General features: G+C 37.2%; 2 protein-coding genes and 1 non-coding gene across 6 annotated transcripts; all 3 read right to left on the bottom strand.

Annotated features, from left to right (window-relative positions):
• Positions 1 to 701: 701 nt before the first annotated feature.
• LOC119997179 (eukaryotic translation initiation factor-like) lies at positions 702 to 6,246 on the bottom strand. 2 transcript variants are annotated; one of them, XM_038844029.1, is made up of 10 exons: positions 6,107 to 6,246; positions 5,798 to 6,031; positions 4,852 to 4,923; positions 4,612 to 4,707; positions 4,153 to 4,338; positions 3,797 to 3,894; positions 2,997 to 3,084; positions 2,548 to 2,898; positions 2,222 to 2,464; positions 702 to 2,113 (listed from the first exon to the last, which is right to left on the bottom strand). In XM_038844029.1, the coding sequence occupies exons 2-10, from the start codon at positions 5,984 to 5,986 to the stop codon at positions 1,088 to 1,090; spliced, it is 2,349 nt and encodes a 782-aa protein (XP_038699957.1). In that variant the 5' UTR covers positions 5,987 to 6,031; positions 6,107 to 6,246; the 3' UTR covers positions 702 to 1,087. The 2 variants fall into 2 exon arrangements, with proteins under 2 accessions (XP_038699957.1, XP_038699956.1); XM_038844028.1 differs by having other exon boundaries at positions 5,798 to 6,202.
• On the bottom strand, positions 5,207 to 5,312 carry LOC119998052. The gene has a single exon (XR_005468179.1). It is a non-coding gene; the product is annotated as a small nucleolar RNA snoR103 (small nucleolar RNA).
• Positions 6,247 to 8,090: 1,844 nt separating the features above from the next.
• LOC119997350 (AUGMIN subunit 8-like) lies at positions 8,091 to 16,119 on the bottom strand. 3 transcript variants are annotated; one of them, XM_038844296.1, is made up of 7 exons: positions 15,840 to 16,119; positions 12,673 to 14,268; positions 12,032 to 12,151; positions 9,927 to 10,043; positions 9,754 to 9,843; positions 9,501 to 9,608; positions 8,091 to 8,644 (listed from the first exon to the last, which is right to left on the bottom strand). In XM_038844296.1, exons 2-7 carry the CDS (start codon positions 14,110 to 14,112, stop codon positions 8,552 to 8,554), a joined length of 1,968 nt encoding a protein of 655 aa, XP_038700224.1. In that variant the 5' UTR covers positions 14,113 to 14,268; positions 15,840 to 16,119; the 3' UTR covers positions 8,091 to 8,551. The 3 variants fall into 3 exon arrangements, with proteins under 3 accessions (XP_038700224.1, XP_038700223.1, XP_038700222.1); XM_038844295.1 differs by lacking the exon at positions 15,840 to 16,119 and adding an exon at positions 14,368 to 14,720; XM_038844294.1 differs by lacking the exon at positions 15,840 to 16,119 and adding an exon at positions 14,404 to 14,719.
• Positions 16,120 to 17,278: the final 1,159 nt, after the last annotated feature.

Below are 17,278 nucleotides of genomic sequence, written 5' to 3'. Positions count from 1 at the left end.
AGGGTTTAGGGAACCTTGGGCGATGAAGATGATTCTCATGTTGCGGAGAAGACAGAGAAGAAGATTCTAATGAAGGACTTGAAAGAGCCTTGGACCCATTTGGACACTTAGATTGCAGTCTTTGAAAACATTCTTGATTACAATGCCAATAATGGCAGAAACCCACTGTCTGATAACAATGCCTTGCCTGATTTTATTACAAATTGGCTTGAAATTTATTTTATATAAAAAAAAATTTAATAATAAATATAATATAATTTTCACAGTTTATGAACTAACATCATCTAAAAGTAGCGTTCAAATCAATGCAATTACTCTACCATTTGATTTTCGCCAAAGTCTCTAGAATCCGTGCATTTGATTTTCGCCAAGGTCTCTAGAATCCGTGCATGGTGCATCGCACCGGGCATAATCCGTGATATTCTCAATCTACTATTTTTATAATGTTCATTGAGGAAAAATACAAATTTGTGAGAAGTTTGGAACGTTCACACATTGCACGAGCTCCCAACTATTGATGTGCCAACTACACAACACAAGAAGCAAAACTATCAAATCAGACCAGCATAAGCCACTCACAGGTCATGTTAAAATAGGTTTTTTAACATGGATAGAACAAAAATCTAGAATAAACCGAACTGATCGATTTGATGAACTAACAAGTTTCCACATGAACCACAAAAGAAAAATACAACACATAGTAGAGAATCCAAATTCAGTATTGAGAGCAACATGACAAGGCAAGCTAAACTCTTAGAGATCAACGGTTCCATGATAAACTAGTTCAAAAGGAGTCTCCAAAACAAGAATGATAAACAAATACAAAATTGGTTCCTTATAAGGATCACCCCCACGATCAACCACGCATCTACTTGGCCAAGAATCGAGAGCAAAATCCATGCGTACTATGGATCGATTTCTTTAGTCAATAAACAAACTGCTATAACATCGAGAAAATATACAACTCAATCAAAAGGACCCATTTTAGCAGCTCCTCCTTATGACGGAATACAAAGTTGCTCGCCTAAAAAAAAGTCAGGTAAAAGGGGATTGTCGAGATGTGAAAAATAAGCACTGAAAGCCTCTCTTACAGCAGGCTCTGGCAAACCTCGATATCGGATGCCTGTGAATCCAGCAATGCTTGCCCAGGACCAGAAGTAACTGCCCTCATCGCTGCACCAAACACTGCTTTCCGGAACATGTCATCTTCCATCTTCTTAAGGATCTCTGTCACAACCTTAAAATCTAATGCCCCAGCCAAAATTAATTCTCCAATAATCTCACCAAAATTATTTGGTGCCTTTGGTAAATCAATGCCAACATCATCTAACATAGAGGCATAGAGAAAACAACCAGTCGATACGTCTCTAGCCGTAAGAACCCTTTTGGTGAACAAATATTCCACAAGTTTCCCAACTGGTTCGATACACGGAGCACTTTTCTCCAGTCCAAGGGATATAGCTTCCTTGACCACCTCTGGGTGGTATGCAGGAGCCTTTAGCTCTTCTACGCATTGCAATGCTTCATCCAAAATCCGTATGCTAAAATATTCCTCCAAAAGTGCTATTGTTTTCCTCCGAAGTTCATCTGGACTCAACCTTACAGCTGGAGCTGAGGTTTTCTCCATCACCGGAGGCAGAGACATTGCAGAAAAAGGTTTCGACTCTGCAGGCTCAGTATTTAAAACAAAATTGGATGCGCAAGGAGGGCCAACACCCTGCAAAAAGGCACTGTTCCCCCCACTGATTACCCCACCACTACCATGAGGTAACAGCTTAGAATTCACTGATGATGACTTGTTAACCAATGGCACTTGTACACGCCCTACAGCCTGCACACCTGGTCCATCACCCCTTGGCATTGAACGGGTCCTTGGAACCTCCCAATTATCATTATCAATTCCGGGCATCCCAGGCATCTTCCTAGTACCTGGCATGCCGGGCATCATCCCCCCAGAGCCTGGTCGGTTCATTGGGAAGCCCCCAGGGCCAGCAGTCCCAGGGGGGCCAGATATTACACCACGATTATTCCTAATACTTGCAGTGGCACCAGGACGCAACCCGAGATTTTTCTCTGCCTCAGAATGGATTTCAGTAATGGTTTTGGCTTTTACCTGCAGAGATACACAAAGGCAAGAGATTGTTAGATATTTAAGAATCTGCCTCACACAACACCCACGCACATGCTCACATACACAAGCAACAAAAAAAATTTCAGTTACCTCTTCACGCCTAGGAACCCAATTACTCGCTCGCAGATCAATCACATCACGAACCAAGAACCTCAGTCGTGGAGCGAGTTGGGAATTGGTAGTCAATTCCTTCAATCGGCTAAAGTAGATATCATTTATACGCCGTGATTTTGGGCTCTCATCAAGTTGCTTGCCTATGGTGATAAAGAACTGACAGATGGCTTCAACATTTTCCTCCGCTGGACAAGTTTTACTATCCTGACCCAAGAGCTCCTGCATACATAAGTAACAATATCAGAGACATATCCAGTTTCATTGCTTAGAAAATAGCTAAATAAAGGAGCTCCTATAATAACCTGAACGATGTGATGGACTATCCTTTCAGGTACCATCTTCTGCTTCAGTAGCTCCCCAATCAAACGGATGTTTCCAAGAGTGCGGAGCTTGAGGATTCTTTCTTTGTCTCGGCGCTCCGTCTCTTGCTCTGGAGCAGTCATCTGTCTCAATTCTTCCCTCAGTTGGTCAGCACCCTCAAATGCCTCCTGGCAGTTATTCAAGAGGACTCGCTTAAACGTGATTTCTTTACCACCAGGTTCATCAGATGGGAAAGGGGGCAGCTTTTCATTAAGATCAGAACACAACTGAGCATACATGGGACAAAATGTGGGTTCCAGAACAGCCTTATCAAATATTAATGATATAACACCCTGCATCAGAAAGCCAACTGAGAGTTCAATTGATGACTCCAAAACTTTAAGGAACAAAATATTTAGGCAAAGGCAGGTCTAGGTGTAAATTATATAACCTTCAATATATCAGCTGATGTGATGCCAGAATCAATAAGTTGGCCCTTGAGGAGATCAAACTTTTCAGGGGTAAGCTTGTTCAATATCCTGCGAGGAAATCAATTTATATTAATGAATATTACCACTATGAATTTCATTCAACTCCTAAAACCAAGGGTGTCAATATAAATACCTCACACAATTAATGGGGTGCATCCCCCAAAGTTGCAAATTTACAAAAAACAAGTGGCAAAACACAAGTATGATGCAGCACATTAGTCAAACAAAAAATAGCTAGTGATTGAGTTTATTGTTGACTGTTGTCTGTGGGTGACAGATTATGTACAAATTTCTAGACACGCTAACACTTCAAAATCACATTAAAAATTCTTGAGTTCCCATTTTGCAATACCATATTTATTACATCACAAGTCACAACCTACACTAATGAACACAACATAACACATTTCCAACAATGAAGATTCAATACATGGATCTCAAGTAGGAAAACCAAATCTAGACATAAAACATGATGTTGCAAGTTTATAATGTAAGCAAGTGTTTGGTTTTCTTGTTTACAGGAGTCAAAACCCAACACATATTTTATCATCAATCTTGTATATTGTTTGCTATGAGCAAAATCGCAAGTATTAAGATTCTTCACTATTCTAGAGACTTCATTTAGAACTTGCAGAAATTGAAAATGGCTATTAGTAGCAAATTGAGCTGAGTTCCCTACGCATTGGAAGATCAGCTATGCCCTTAGCCTATGGTTTAGTATTTAAACAGTCAAGACTGAATTATAATTGAGCCATCTTACCCTTTCACAGTCTTCAAGACACGGTCCTTTTCAGATAGATTCCCCCTTCTAGCTGACCATGGCACCTCGGCCTTGATTAAAGTAGAAGCAGGTCCTCCCTGTTTTAACACAGAATACATCTGTCACACTTCCCAAAAAGAAACTAAAGAACAGCACAGATGTTTCATAAAATAAACTGCAAGACCAAAAAAAATGAAGAAAAGAAAGGACTTTCAAATATCACGAGACGAGTAATAGAGTATAAGAAGCAAGAGAATGAATCAACATAAAACAAGGCCACTATAGGTTAGAAGAACCCAAAGATACTGACACAAAAAGAAGAAAATATAAGTAATCAGATAAATGAGTAAAAATACAGGTTGCTCTTGGCGATTAAACGGATTTGCTTCTGGCTGGCGGGAGTCATATCGACCACCAAGCTCTCTGTTCTCTCTATTAAATTCCCAGGATCTGTCATCTCCAGAGGTAGAAAATGGAGTAGAACGGCTGCGCCAGTCACGATTATCTAGCTCAGAATTACGGTTCTGAGATTGATTCAGAGGCTGCAGGGAGTGAATAAACTTTGTTACGCATCACATCCCAGTTAAGTAGAAAGATGAACATAGAGATAGTAGTTCAACTTTAATAATGCAACAAACAGTTCTAAGTTCTAACAATCACTCAACCATAACCTACCAGGATTAAACAGATACAAAGAGATACAACTGAAAAGCCAAACGCCACCGACACACACCAAGTTTAATTACGGACACAAGATTAATCTCAATCCGAAAATAAGCTACAAATCACCATATCAGAGTTGGAAAAGAACTCACATTGGTTTCTCCTCGGGCCCAACTTTGTTCCTCACCAAAAAGTTCAACATCAATTTCCCGTTTGATTTGTAGAATCTCTTCAGAAACTTCAACAGCCTATGAGGAAACATCAATATGCAGAGCAAAATTAAATTATAGTATTATAACTAAAGTGACTGATACGGTTCATCGCAATTCCGGATTGTATTGCATTACGTAATATTCAAGCATCATATTCATATACATGGTTCAACTTTTCACCTTTCTAAGCTCTAACAGCTGCTCTCTAGTGTACCGTGCACGTTCGCGGCCCTCAAACCTTGAGTCTCCAGTCTAAACAACAAAACCTCCACAAAGTCAAAAACCTTAACATATACTAATATGACTGACAAATTCAAAATCAAATCATCTAAAGCACAGATGAATAAAAAACAGCAATAAAGCTCAACAAAATCGTGCAGAATCATACCACAGTATTGCTTGAATGTACTGGAATGACCGCCAAAATAACATCATAGAGAGAATGATTCAATCAACCATGAGCACTGACTGAGTCAAATGTGTACTTAATGTCTTCATTTTTAACATATGGCAAAGCATAAAAAAAAACAACTTTAAATCTCTGTAGGTCCTTTATGGGCGATCTTGAACTTAATACAAAACCCACCTAAAGCCTACATATTGCTGTTCGTCCATATTTACAGCAGGCGCACATATTAAGTGGCCCACCAAGAATTAGGACACTGAATTACAAATCCCCGTAGTGTTAATTGCTCTGTTACAGACTTACAGTCCAAACATCACAAAGCTTGCCAACATAATCAAACTCTGTGTGAGCGGGAGTATACTCAAATTTTCAAATGCATCATGTGTTCAGTATCAAATCATATTTATCTGTTCACATATAACTACAATCCTTATTGAACACAGGAGGACAAAGGTAGAAAACACAACGCCCAGCTAAAACATTATGCCACTAATATGTGATGACCAGCACAACCAATCAGAAAAACCAAGCCAAGATCTAATCTTCATCAATACCGGGTCTATTATAACCCCAAAAAAGAACCAAAAAACTCCTGCCATTCACATTGCACATAAAAAAACAGAAACACCTCAAACAGTAACAACTTCGGTATCATCAATAGCACATGTGTCTACATACAAAGTCCTAGATCCATTGTGAGAGAGATGGATTTAATCAAACCTTAATCGAAAAAGAAGGAGGGGCGCCGCCATGAGGACGTAAGAGAGGGAGATCGCCAAAAGTAAGATTGGCGGCTGCGGCAGCTGAAGATGATGATGAAGAGGAGTTGTCGAAGCGAGAACCAAAGGGTCTGCTCCCTCGACCACCACCAGGTCTCAAGCTCAACACCGTCTGATCACTCTGCTGCATACCTCGATCTAGCTCTCCGGATAAAATCGCCGCCGTCGGATCAAAAAAAACAGATAGGCAAACAAAGATATATATGAATTCAGCGACACGAGATGCTGAATCAGGATTTGATAGATAAAATTGTGTGTATTATAGAGAGAAGAAGGGAGAGATAAGAAGTTCTCTCTCTCCTGCGGAGCAGAGAAGAGAGGAGAAGTGTTTGTCTATTGTAAGGAACGACAGTGGAAAGGGAATACAAACCCCTACTTGATTTGGGCTCTTTTCCTCTTAAAACGATGCGTTTTTAGAAAATCAGAAATTTAGAATATCCAGTAGGTTACTTCAGTATAATTAGTTACTCCCTCCGTCCATTTTAGTTGTCGCTGTTTCTATTTTGAGTCGTTCCAAAAATTAATATTATTTTTCTTCATTAATTAACAAATTTTTTATTGTATTCTAAAATTACCTTGTTACTTTAATCACCTTATTTCAAGGGAAAAAAAATCACCATAAATAAAGACAAATATCAAATAATTATTTTATATAGTTGAATTATATTAAATTATGTCTACTTAAAAAGTTGGATTTTCAAAGAATGACAGACAAATTAGGATGAATGGAGTAATTACTAGAGGTGATAAAAAAAAATCGGTTCCGAGTCTCTTTTAGGTCAGATAAAAGCACATGTTTATGAAATATTTACATGTCCGCCTCTAATCCAGATTAGATTTCAGACGTAATTAACTGACCAAACTCGGATTTATTTAAATTCAGACAAGTAAACTGAATAATAATCTATCTAATTCGAGTTAGCGTCTAGAAAAGTAAAGCGAACAAGATTTATGTGCTTAGACTTTGACCCAATTTTAAACTGGACAAAAATTTTATGTTGGGACCCAGATTTCGAACATATCACTTATATTCAAACATGGTTTAATCCGAGTCGGACAATTTACGTCATCCAAACCAGACAGAGTTTTACCACCCCTGATAACTATGTTAGTGTCCTTCACAATCCTTACTCTATATTATGAGTCCGTTTGGTAAAACAGAAATATTGATTTTCAATACTAGTAGAAAAGCTATTTGTGAAGTAAAAGCTGACGTTTGCAGAAAAACTGTTGAAATAGTATTATAATATTAGATTTTTTATTTTTATATTAAAATTTTATATTAAATTTAATCTAATAAATATAATTCTTATTTAAATTAATTTTAAGAGTATGTTTTATTAAATAAATATTATAATATGATACAAGTGGGAATAATAAAATATTAGAAATTATTTTATATCAAAACTGAAAAATTTTAATTAGTAAAATAAATTGTAAATATTAATTAATTAATTATTAGATTAAATTTAATCATAAATAAATATCAAATTTAAAAATTATATTAATTTTTATCATTTAATTTATTTTATATGAGCTTTTATTATATTTAATGTGTATTTTTAATCTTTTATAAATATTAAATTTAATTTTATAATTCTTCTTAAAAAATAATTTTATAATATTAAGTAGAAAACTATATATTATTAAAATTATGAGGCACACAATAATTCTTATAAAAGTTTTAAAAGCTAATGATTACATGGACCCCACAATTTAAAAAATTTAAAAAATATATGGTAGGCGGATCCGCTTAGAGAAGCGCCGTGTAATAGCTTCTCATATTGTAGTGAAACCGGTGCACCATGCACTACAATTAGATTTCTTGTAGCCGGATTGACAATTTTGGCATCCTACCAATAACAAATTTGTTGAGAGTTATTTTGATTTTTGGGGAGCTAATACCACTTTTGATCACCCAAAGATTTGAAAATTTTCAATTTGATCACCCAAATATCAAATGTTTCATATTGATAACTTCAAATTTCTATCTATTCTAATATAATCTCTCGGTCAGAATTCTATCGTTTTGGGCAATCAACATGCCCAAGTGACGCATCCGGAGAATTATCACTGAGAGACTGTATTGGAAAGGAAAGTGACTGCAGTTACCATAACACCAGAATTCAACATCTGGGAGAACAGATTCAGTGCCTCATTCCTGCCCACATCCATGGAGACCATAACCAGAAATCATTGCATTCCAAGTCCCTTGATTCTTCTCTGGCATAAAGTCACATAATCGCCTTACCTATGAATTTATCAAGAGTAGTAATGGCAAACTTATGGCCATAGTAGTAGTTGCGAATTTATGGCCTAATTGCATAGTTGTAAAGGTGTAACGTAGAGATCACAGGAGATGTTAGTATGACTAGTTCCACGTACAAAACTGACATCCATACGTACACAGAGAAATGAAGTCCTAAATTTTCTTTCCTTCCTCCTCTACATTGTGTGCTTCCTATTTTCAAATTCAATATGCTTTGCTGCTTCTGCATTTTCTTTCCAGTTGAATGGTACGAAAATTACATCATAGAAGTAGGAAAATAAAAGAATGAAAGAAGCAAAACAAAGAAAAAAGAGAGAAACAATTTACATTTACTTCACCGAGAAGACCGACCGTCACACATCTCTGATTTTAAGTGACAGACATGGTAAATTGTTACCTTACCATAGCAGCAGCAGCTAGTTAGTGTCAAGCAGGTACGTTCATCTCTAAAAAGTTCACATCCTTCTCCAAGGCTTGTTTCATTTGTATAAGATGAGTCCTAAGGCTGTAATCCTCCACCTGCTCAAAGCAATCAACGTAAGGTCCATGAAAAGCATGACAAAGAAACAGGTAAGCAAAAAAAAAAATTGTCTGTAAGAAGAAACACTGCATCTCAAAATGACAATTCTGATTCTGTTGAGCCAACAGTTCACGAAGTGCAAAAGGGACACTCTTCTAGAGAGATGGAGTTTCTTTGAGGCAATGTGAACAGCGATGGCCTGGTTTTGGCCAGCCAATTTGACAACAAGACACATTAGACTGGTCACAGGTCTTTCAATTGCTACATGACAAAGCCTCACCATGCACAGGATAAGAGAATAATGAAAGCCATAGACAAACAGAGCATTAATTTGACCTCAACCACATTAATATCAAAGAATGTTGCAAATGCATTGAACAACCAACTAAACTGGTATTTCCTTCATGGACCCAAGACAAACGAGAGACTGCAAAACAGGACTTTTGTAGCAGAAGCAATCTCGGAATTATTACGTCTTTCATGAGAGAGGGTCAACCAAGAAGCCAGAGCAGACAGACAAGCTCAATGCCACAGAGTAACATACATGTTCAATTAAGTTAAGATTCTGCATAAGCAACATTTTTTGGTGTTTGTGTTACGAAAGACGAAGGAAAAAAAAAAGGAGAGGGGGAACTGAATTGTGGTGTCTCTGCTAAATGAAAGGACTTTTTAAGAGCCTCAAAAATCAATGCAGAATAAGGACTTCTCTCAGTTTAAAGGCTCTGGAAAATTACTCTATATTTTAGGGAATAGCCTGCCATATAAGAAGTCTACATTTCAAAGAACGCAGGCAGGAATACAGAAGGTTTTTCTTCCATGCTTTTAAACCAGGTATAAACAATTATGAATTATTACCTGCTTGGCTGCCGTTGAAGCCAATAATGCTTCACACTCATTGAGCATGGCTCTCTCTTGTGTAGCTACAACAGCAAGTTCAGAGACGAGAGTGTTGATTCCCTCCACCTGCACAAACAACGTGTAAAAAACATTTTCATTAGATACTGTCTTGGGGCTTAAATTAAACAAATCATTAAGAAAAGCTACAATAACATTACGCATTATACGCATATCACAACATAATCCAAATTAAACTGAAACATAACCTCACCCTTGAAAGTAACGAGCAAATGGAAGACCCCATAGCCTGCATCACATCAACAGCTGAGCAGATAGCAATCTTCAGAGATTCAATATCGGCCTGTAGAATTATAAATCTATAAATGAAGCCAAAACTTAGCTTTTCAAAATTAGGTCGAAAAGACTATATATAACCAAGCATACCGTCGCTCCTCCGGTCACTGGAAGCCTCAGGGTGTTTGCTTCCAAGTCATCCACAGCCCCAGATAAAGAATTGATATGCTCTCTTTCAAGCAAACCCCAGTCATCAAGGTAGCCCATCTAAAATGCAAATTTACACTTAGATAATGACAGGAAAGTATTACAAGTAGAAATTCAAATTCAAATAAGAGCACATAAATAGGATGTGTGACACTATCACAATACTAAGTTGAGCAATACTTTGAACTTTCCAGGGAACGTTTCCATATCCATATGTAAACATTGCCAGATTAAAACAGGAATTAAGAAAATATCAGTGGATCTGAACTATGTCAGCATCTTCCTTGGAAAGAGATCTAGGTCCCAGGATGCTCTTAAAAACAATTCATATTTGTGAAATCAACAAGACAATCTTGGGACCATCCAAAAGTAAATAAATAAAGGCACAACCTGATTTTGCGGCCTAATGTCTACCATGTCTGCATTGCTTAAATAATGACCACAAGTGAATTGCTCTTCACTACACAGTTCGTGTCTAGATCATAAAACAGCATGAAGGAACTTCATATATATAAATTCATTGCCCTATTCTAAAGTAGACACAATGAATAGAAGATAATTTCCTAAAACAAAAAATATTTGCATCAATGCCACTTCTAAATAAAATCCTTTAAAAAGATAAGCCTATGGCTTTGCCTTTTAGACGTGATGCTAGCAAATTGTATTTGTTCTCACCTTTTCTAAATAAGAAATAATTTTAAAGATAGCAAAACGCATCCCTCCTTCTAAAGATTCCATAAATATGTCTCATTATGACAGCGAATTCGCAATTATTATTACAATAAAATGATAGCATTATTATAGTGGGCCAGAGAAAACATATATGCAATTTAGCTCAACAAATGCAATCCCTGTCAAGATTATTGGCATATAGTTCTTACGTCCTCAAACTCGTGATCTATGCTCCTGCGGATCCAGTACTTGCACCAACTTCAACCTGATTTAGATTATCCTTCCTTATGGGTGTTTGTATTTACACATAGCATAACCATCTTAATAACTTTTTTCCTGTGTTCTCAAAACCACAAATGGTTTCCCTCCTTCGTAGAATTATTAGCTATCACTGCACTATGTCATGAATAACAAACAATCACAATGTATACTAGAGCTTCTTTCTTATCATTTTTTTTTCTTTCATTGTGGTTCTTGACCAACAGGCGAACATGTGACCTAGTGTAAGAGTTATAAGTGTGTAATCTATAGATCACAGGTTTAATTTCCGGGAACAGTCTCTCTAGATATCATGTGAGGGTAAGGTCTACTTACATTCTGCTTATCCCCGATCCCGCCTATTTGCGGAGTCTTATGCACTGGAGTTGTTTACCTATGGTTCTTGTCTTCTTCACCAAATGAATACATATATACAAATGCTAATACGTATATACACTAACACTTTCATTTAATTCCCTTGATACGAATTATATATGCATTAATGTAATAGAGCCTTACGTGCACCAGATTCTTCATACGGTTAAACAGCTCAACTTAAATATTGCAGCATTCATCTTGAGATATGACACATAATTTTATAATTAAGTTAAAGGTAAATGTGCCACTAAGTAATTGACTGAGTACAGGCTCCGACATGCTCAAGCAAGTTAATATGTCTAGCTAGACTCTGGCTGGCAAGCAAGGATACATGCAAAATAAGGTAAACTTCTATTTTCTTTTTCGGGTTGAGCAATAAATCAGGTAAACTTTCTACAAAGCAAGCTTCTTCCGATGAGAAACTAAAGAGCCCCTCACCATAATAGAATTGTGGAAATAAATAGAGAATCTGCACCTATAAATGATTCTACAACAGACTTATTCTGTTTTAAGGAAAACCACATAAAACAGAAGAAGAAGAAACAAAGAAGCAGCTTCAAACTAAATATTTTGATAAATCATGAAATCTCATGTTTGAGATGGAAGCACATTATGTAAAATACACATCAATCACAATCACACGGAACTTGAGACAATTTAGCATTCATGACACAAAAAACCACACAGGAGCAATTAATCAAATATAAAACAACAAAATATTGACAAAGAAGAAGTATTACTTGCTCCTTCAAAACCAAATTCAACTTAAGCTCTAGCTTCAGCTGTTGGAGGTTGATTCTTTTCCTGATTATTGAATCCCATAAACTTAGAGTAGTATTCCAAACGTTGTACATACTTTTCTGCAAAATAAGAAATATCATAAGAAAAAGGATGTTTTATCTCAATACCCGTCTTAACAACCAAGTGCAAAGTAGGGTTACATTTATGATATTAAAATTTTTCAGAATGGCACCGAAATTCAAGTGGATGAAATAAGAAAAATCTAACTGATGAAGAATCAATAGGGATTGTATCAGTCTTTTTGAAAAACTTAAGAACTTATCATATGCTATCTTCTTCACCAATACTTCGTTCTTTTTTTTTTTCAAAACCACCATATGAAACAAACCCACCAGATCACATAAATAAAGCCTAAGTTTGCAGCTTGCAACCAATTGTAACATCCCAAATTTTTTGGCATTGTTGCGAAAATACACTGTATGAGCTAGTTCATTTAGGCAGGAGAACACAATTATCCTCAACGCAGAAGATGCTAATATTTGCATAAAACCAAGACTCCACATGTACAATACTAGGTAAACAGGAATAGCCTTAACAAATTAGATGGCCCACATCTGAAAAAGGTCTTCTAAAATCCTACCTCTGCATTAACTTTCTGAACATAAAGAATTGCCTCTGCTCGAGCATTAGAAAACCTCCATTGCAAAAATCTATTGTATATCAGCCGTAGATGATGGGCATCTTCTATGTAGCTTGCACCCTTTCTTCCTTTCTTAAAATCTGCTATGAAACTGAGCACAGAAGTTGAATTTGAGGCCTGACCAGAAGAACTAGATGGCCTTATCCGAGATGGACTAACTCCTCTAGAGGGAGGAGTTAATGGTCTTGTCCTAGATGGACTGACCCCTTTTACAATAGAGGACGCAACTCCGGAGGTCCTGCTTGGGGATGCAGGTCGAGATCGTGTAGTAGGCAATGACTGCGATTTGGCAGCAGGGGTAGCTAACATTGTTCTATCTGATAAACTAGGAGAAACAAACTTGTGAAGTCCAGATAACTGCAATGAACTGTCATCAATTGATTTCGCCTCAGAGCCTACTCTTCCAATTTCATCAAGCGATAATAACCTCGCATCAGCATCACTAACGGACTTTTTTAATGGGTTCCCCAAACTATCAGTTGTAAGGGTTCGCCTCAATGAAGACAACCCAATTCCCAGACTGGGGATTGCTGAATTTCCAACAGATTTGTCAGTAAAATCAACACTTTTATTCAATGAACTAGAGGATACCTTACTGCCCATTCGACTAGGCCATCGATGCTGATCTATCAATCGAGACTGTAATCCATCAACTGGTTTAGCATTCTCTGACTGATCATGTGAATTTCTCCCTTTAAGAGGACTCCTCTTTCTATCTGGAGTAAGCTTAAGTGCCCGGGAAGGTTTTTCAGCCTGCTTATGCCCTACATTTGAAGATGGCCTCAAAGTGCGATCTGAGGAAGCACTATTAACTGGTTTTTCCTTCTTGCTGACAGGAATAGATATGATATCAGACTGGAAGGAAACACTAAGACTTCGCATTGTGGAGGGCCATAAGCTCTCAGGTAACCGGCCACCACCAATTGACATCCTTCGTGATGACAATTGGGAATCTACAGACGAATCACGAATTGGCGTCCGCGGCCTCTGCGGTGAGGGTGGTGTGGAGGGCCGCAAGCTCTCAGGTAACCGGCCACCACCCATTGACATCCTTCGTGATGACAATTGGGAATCTACAGACGAATCACGTATTGGCGTCCGCGGCCTCTGCGGTGAGGGTGGTGTGGAGGGCCGCTTCCTTTCGGCTGATACGGCTCTCTTTGGCACCAATTGGGAATTCGAAGGCACTGTTCTGGTGAGGCTAGGAGAGGCGCTACGCCTGGTATTTGAAGGGGTTGAAGGAGAAGGAGATTTGTACCTAGAACTAACCTCCCTCGTTCGAGGGCGCCGTGTAGTGACTGCATTGTTCCTTTCAGCTGGAGCCAAGGGAGGTCTTGGGGTATCCACTGCTGCGTGCTTCTCTGGTTCACATACATCCATTCAAACTCTCGAATTCAGGCCACATTGATAGCTTTTTTCACATCCCCAACCCAGAGCAACATTTGAGATTTGACAGGCCTTGACTCTCATGTATCCCCACATTCAAAGGAACAAAACCAGTTGTTCAAAAAGAAGATCCCTTTCCCTGCAATAAATCTGCCACAGATGCGCAACAACCAAATAAGTATATTACCATGGAAGCGCAAAAAAAAAAAGCAAAATATAAATCCACAAAAAAAAAATTAAAAAGAAAACATCTTTACAGAGAACCGAGATCTGATTGAGAATTACAACGAGTAAAACGCAAATGGGTGTCGAAATTTCGTTGAGGAAAGCCCAACTCCAAGAAGATCAGGAGACGACAACCAGGTTTGGAGGTGATAAAACATCATCTGGGCCAAGACTCAAGATGGGTCACAGGCAATTCCGGAGACGGCCACAACGTGTATTAACGGTCATTAGTGAAGGTTATGTTTATGGTTGCAAATGCGGGGCAGGGGTCCCCTACGAAAATGGGGAGACTAGAGAGTGGACTGGGGTGATGGAGGGAGAAGGAGTGTAGGATCGGACATGGAAGTATGGAACTGGGGTTGCCTTTAATTTTATGCCTATTCACCCTTTTGTCCTTCTCACGAGAAAAGTAAACCATGGTCGGCTGAGCTGTTTTACCACGGCAGTACAATTAGGGTCCAATCATAACACTGCTCCACTCTGTCCCCGTTCCATCTCTTCTTCTCTCCCTTACCTTTTTTACATGAAAGGGACTTCAATGAAAACGAAACTAAACACTGCTACCCAAAACACTCAATAATCTGTTCTTCTGTCAAATGTCAACTTGAGTCCCACTAGTGAATACAGATAATATTGGGAAAATTGATCTCAAAATGCTTACCTCTGTTTCCTCTTTTGTCACCTAGTGAATTCAGCTAAGAAATCTACATACAAAACTAAATAAGAAAAGTGTTATAATATTGTGATTTGTTTGTATGCAGTACTGATAAAATTATTTGATAATTTTAAGATTGAACTTGTGGGTGCTATTGTTCTAGCCTTCTAGGGGATACGGGAACAGACATGGAAGACCTAGACCATGTGCAAGGGAGATCATTGTCCATCCCTATAAACACATAATTAAATCAATCAATACATAATACATTGATCCAAGTTAAAAACTTTGCATAAAAAAAAGAGTGATTCCAGATAGGCCAGACATTAATGAAACTTCTTTTGTTTTGACCACTAGGGACATTTTTATTAGGAATAAAAATCGATAATTTCTAGGTTGACAGGCCTATGTCTCTGATATCTGAGCCAAAACATCACAATGTCTTTCTTTGACAGTGAGTAATCTAACCATTCAAGGTAAATCTCTCTTCCCTTCAGAAATAGCAGAACCAGAGAAGCAAACAGGGGTATACGAATTCATTGAATCTGGAATAACTGAAATACGTAAAAAAGTTCCTCGATGGTCATACAAATTAATCAACGAGTAAATACTGGTATAAAATCACAAATTCAACTTTCTAAAACAATATTAATCCCCAAAAATCCCCTTTTGTTTTATCCACATATATACAGTAATTCATAAAGAAAGATAGAATCGGAAAATTCATTGAAGAAAACAATTCATAATTCTTTGCATTAAAAGAAACGAAAAATCAATCAGCAAATAAATTTCTAACAGAGACATTAAAAAAAAAAAAAAAAAAAAACCTAGGATTTCTCACCTTTCACCAGTTGCCAGCACGAACCAAACTCTCTTCCCAATCAAAGACTAGAAACCCTAAAATTCAACGAACGAATACCTTTCCTTATTGAAACACGGATGACGGTGGAGGCTTTAATTAGCAATCGCCGGTGATCAACGGGCGGTGATCGGATGGAATATTACGGCGGCATCAAGCGGTACTGGAATAGATCGTGGAGACATGGAGATTTATACGGAGAGAATTTTAGCAAGCAAAATTGAAGTAACAAATATAAATATAAAAAGAAATCAAAGAGTTTGAACTTTGAATGGATTTTGAAGGAAATAAGGAGGACGTTGTTTTCGCGCCACCTACTTCACCCCTTTGTGTTTAGCAGCCATGTGATTTTATACCTTTTATTGCTAAATCCCATTTTAATGACTAACCTATCCCCATCCTCCCACTCTTTTATTCCTTTTTTTTTATTATTTCTTTCTATTTTGTAAGTTTTTTTTAAAAATATTTTCATATTAATATTAATGGGTGATTAACCTATTAGGAGGTTTCGCAACCACTTTGAGTGATAATTTAGTAGTGAATCTCTTTGAGGACAAAAGTGACAAACTATATGAACTCGGAAGGTCTTGAATTTGATTCCCGTTGGAAGCAATAAGCTTTGACCCAACATACTATGTCGAGTTTATACCCGTATCATATGTGTAAAGGGTGTCGTTCTCAGTTAACAAAAAATAGTGTATTAGGAAGAGTTACAAAATACATCTTTAATCGCGGAATCAAAGAGCGTCTATCGTTGTTTTCAATTGGATAGATTAATCCTACTTAGATTTAGAACCTTTTTTCTTCGATAGAAATTAATTTAAATCTAACAATATGACTAAATTAGAATAATTGGCTATGGATTAGGTGATTAGCATCCCTTAAGCAACACCCTTGTTTAAAATTATCAAGTTTGAAAGTTGCATTTGCAATGATAGGGAAGTAGCTAGGTCATTAAATTTGTTGGTATTTATTCTTATCAATGTTACTCAAAGATGGTCACACATGCAAGCAAGCAATCAAAATCACCACCTAAAATGTTTACTTACAACATTGCTAGTTGTAATCTAAGAAACATTTTTATGATAACCATATTAGATCTGCATCCAAGCTTGTCCAATTTCACTACTTTTGTCTTCTTGTTGAGCAACTCTAGGAATATATGTTTTTAATTAAACAAAAAAAAAAACTAGATTGAAAAAAAAAAGATACAAATATTGTATATGGCTAAAAAAATCAATATTTGGATTGTAACATTTGTTTTTCAAATATTTTTTGTTAACCGATAACAACATCATACAAATTTATCCTTTATACATCCGAAATGGGCGTAAACTCAGGCCGTCACACATGCACGCACATAAATTTTTCACCATACAATATGATAAGTTTGGTTAAAACCTAGCGCATTACCACAAATC

This window comes from Tripterygium wilfordii, chromosome 4 (assembly GCF_013401445.1).
Source record: "Tripterygium wilfordii isolate XIE 37 chromosome 4, ASM1340144v1, whole genome shotgun sequence".
Lineage (NCBI taxonomy): Eukaryota > Viridiplantae > Streptophyta > Magnoliopsida > Celastrales > Celastraceae > Tripterygium > Tripterygium wilfordii.
This window is presented reverse-complemented; position numbering and strand designations above follow the sequence as displayed.